This window comes from Pinus tabuliformis, chromosome 8 (assembly GCF_031772625.1).
Source record: "Pinus tabuliformis cultivar Carrire ecotype Pingquan chromosome 8, CPIR1, whole genome shotgun sequence".
NCBI classification, from domain to species: domain Eukaryota; kingdom Viridiplantae; phylum Streptophyta; class Pinopsida; order Pinales; family Pinaceae; genus Pinus; species Pinus tabuliformis.
Window position 1 is genome coordinate 1,691,202,422 of NC_142294.1, and position 2,861 is coordinate 1,691,205,282.

The window sequence follows — 2,861 nt, forward strand, 5'->3', positions numbered from 1 at the left end:
ACATAGCATTGTTGTTCTTTACAGATTAATTGAGTTGTATGTTCTTGAATCAGTACTATTGTATGCTTTACTCTTAAAATCATGAATGTTGTTTATTTGGAATTACTGCCTTGTTACCATTGCTATTCTAAAACCATTGTCATTCTAAAATAATTGTTGTTCCATTACAATTGTTGTTATTCTATAGCTATGATTCATGTGTACTATATCGAGCTTTGATTGCTATTCCTTTTATTGATTAAGTGTGTTGCATGTTTAACTTGGGTAGCTGTACATTTCGATTTCAATTGTTGCTCTATACTTTATTTCTAAGAGTTTGTTGTTCCATTTCTGGTTGTTGTTCAAATCGGAAGCTGTTACTTAGTTCCCGTAGATTATAATTATTGTTGCATTCATAGGTTAAGGTGTTGTTGTTCAATATTATTCATAAAGATATTTGATGTTCCATTTCTTGCTATTTGAAGATCATCATTTCTTTGGTGTGCAGAAGGTTTGAAACTATAGTGAACATTGACCTATACTGTCTAGTTCCTAGTTTGACGATCCTTCTTCTGAGTGCTTCTTTAATTGCATCAGTTTACATAGGGAAGAGTTATTGTTACTGTACCATCGACTAATAAATTGTTGTAGATTTCTTAACACATGATTTGAATTCCAGGTTTCTTTCCACAAATAGATTACATTTCAAGAATTCATTTACTCTTGTATTGAGAGCACTATACTACTAGCATTACTCTGACAATTGACCGCCTCAAACTGAGTACACTCTTTGAAATAACAAATCGTTCCTGGATTGAAAATTAATGTAGGGTAAATAAAGTGAAAAAGACCCTTTTACTACTTGACATTTACCCCACCTATGATAAAGAGATGTATTCCATCGTGTAGGCTTGCCGATAATGGAAGCACTACATTCTAGAGAAGGATAAGTACTACATGAATGGTAAGTAAAATAACAACCTCAGTATAAGTACAAGACAATATTATTGATATTTTATCCTCATCATATTATAATTAATAACAATAAATAAATACACACCTAAAATGAAAAATTCTAAATATAAAACAATAATAATAAATATACATAAAATAAAACGAATTGAAAATACTATTATTATTATTATTATTATTATTATAAATTGTGTTAAGTACTAATTGATTTATTAAAAACCCTTAAATTACTCAACTAACTAAATCCATTCGACTTAATTTATCTATATAAATAGACTTTATATAATTTAAATAAAACATTCTTACATAAAGCATTGCCATGCCAAGTTGTTGACCAGTAAAATTTATATTAAATAATTATATTGCGAATTAAAAAATTATATATTTTCATATTACCAATAAATAACATAGTTTATCAATTAACTCCCTTTCTGGTCGGTTTGAAATTAGGTTTCCCAACATCCACACTATATATTTGACCGCACTTTTATATTTTGAGGTACCGTCCTCCATATTGTTTACTTCTTTGTGTGTGGTAAAGCTTTGGGTAAACTCGATCGATCAGGAAATCGGTGTGTATAGGGTGCCCTAATGGACGCTCTTCCGATGGATGTCGTTCAGCAGTGTTTGCTAAGGATGCCTTATACATCACACGATACGCTGAAAGCTGTGTCCAATAGCTGGGAGGCTATGGTCCGTAGCCCTACGTTCTATGCTGACAGGAAGAAATGTCGGACGAGCGAGCAACTTATTTGCCTGGTTCAAAGAGATATCAGGAATCACAGAGATATGAACCCTGTCCTTGTAGTAACAGTATACGACCCTGTGAACGGCACCTGGCAAAGGCTACCTCCAATTGATGATCCCCACAATACTGAAATACCAATATGGTGTGAGTGCGTAGCTGTGAATCGGAAGCTACTTCTCATAGGCGGATTCCAACTGTCCACTGAAAGTTTTACAAAGAGTATCTATATTTACGACTTTGAGTCTTCGAGATGGCGCCGCGGAGCTGACATCCCCACAACTCGATCATTCTTTGCCTGCTCTGTCTCTTCTTCCACCAGACTTGTTTACGTCGCTGGCGGGATCGACGAGCGTGGTAGCCCTCTTACAGCTGCAGAAGCATATGACGTGGTGAAAGACAAGTGGACAATTTTGCCTCCTATGATCGAACCCCATGGCCATGGATGCCGCGGTGTGTTCGTGGATGGTAAATTCATGGTGTTAGACGAAGGCCAACGTGGAGAAGTTTTCGATCCGAGTGAGGGAACGTGGAAAATGAGGGCACATTGGTGGAATTTCGTGGGAGAAGTATGGAGAAGTTGTGTGATTTCATCTTCTTCTTCGGAGTTGCACGTGTTCACCGAACAACAGGTGGAGAGGTACGATGTTGAGAAGGACGTTTGGAGTGTTGTAGCTACTCTTCCGAATCCCCACCATCTGGAGCTTTTTACGTGCGCTACATTGTGGTGCGACCAAATTTTTGTAAGCGGAGTGGGCGAGCGACCGCGTTCCAACCCAGAAAAACACATCTCTTATCTGTTCAATATGTCAACCAGGCAGTTCATGGAACTTCACCGTGATTGTGGGGAGGACTTTGCGGGCATGATCCTATCTGCAGCGACCGTGGAGATTTGAAAGTAATTTTTAGATGCGCACCCAATTTAATCATTGTGTTGCGTTCAATTCTATATCAGTTATTGCTTAGTCCGGCTAGTACAAGAAATGGTCTTTTTTTGTGTTTTTCCGTTGTCAATTTTGTTCAAAACTTCTATATGAAATTTTAAAAGTGGTTTAGTTTGTAAATATTGAATAAGAGATGTTGAGAGTGTTGAATTTATTTATTATTTCAAAAAAAATATTCTGTAGTATAGAATTAAAGAGTCTTGTTTTAATAAAAAAAAAAT

General features: G+C 36.1%; 1 protein-coding gene across 1 annotated transcript; it reads left to right on the top strand.

Annotated features, from left to right (window-relative positions):
• The first annotated feature begins 1,542 nt into the window (after window positions 1-1,542).
• On the top strand, window positions 1,543-2,592 carry LOC149242758 (F-box/kelch-repeat protein At2g44130-like). The gene has a single exon (XM_089370999.1). The coding sequence runs from the start codon at window positions 1,543-1,545 to the stop codon at window positions 2,590-2,592; it is 1,050 nt and encodes a 349-aa protein (XP_089227125.1).
• Window positions 2,593-2,861: the final 269 nt, after the last annotated feature.

Bases quoted from the DNA above. Each gene is read 5' to 3' on its own strand.
- LOC149242758 (XM_089370999.1), top strand. From the start codon at position 1,543: ATGGACGCTCTTCCGATGGATGTCGTTCAGCAGTGTTTGCTAAGGATG.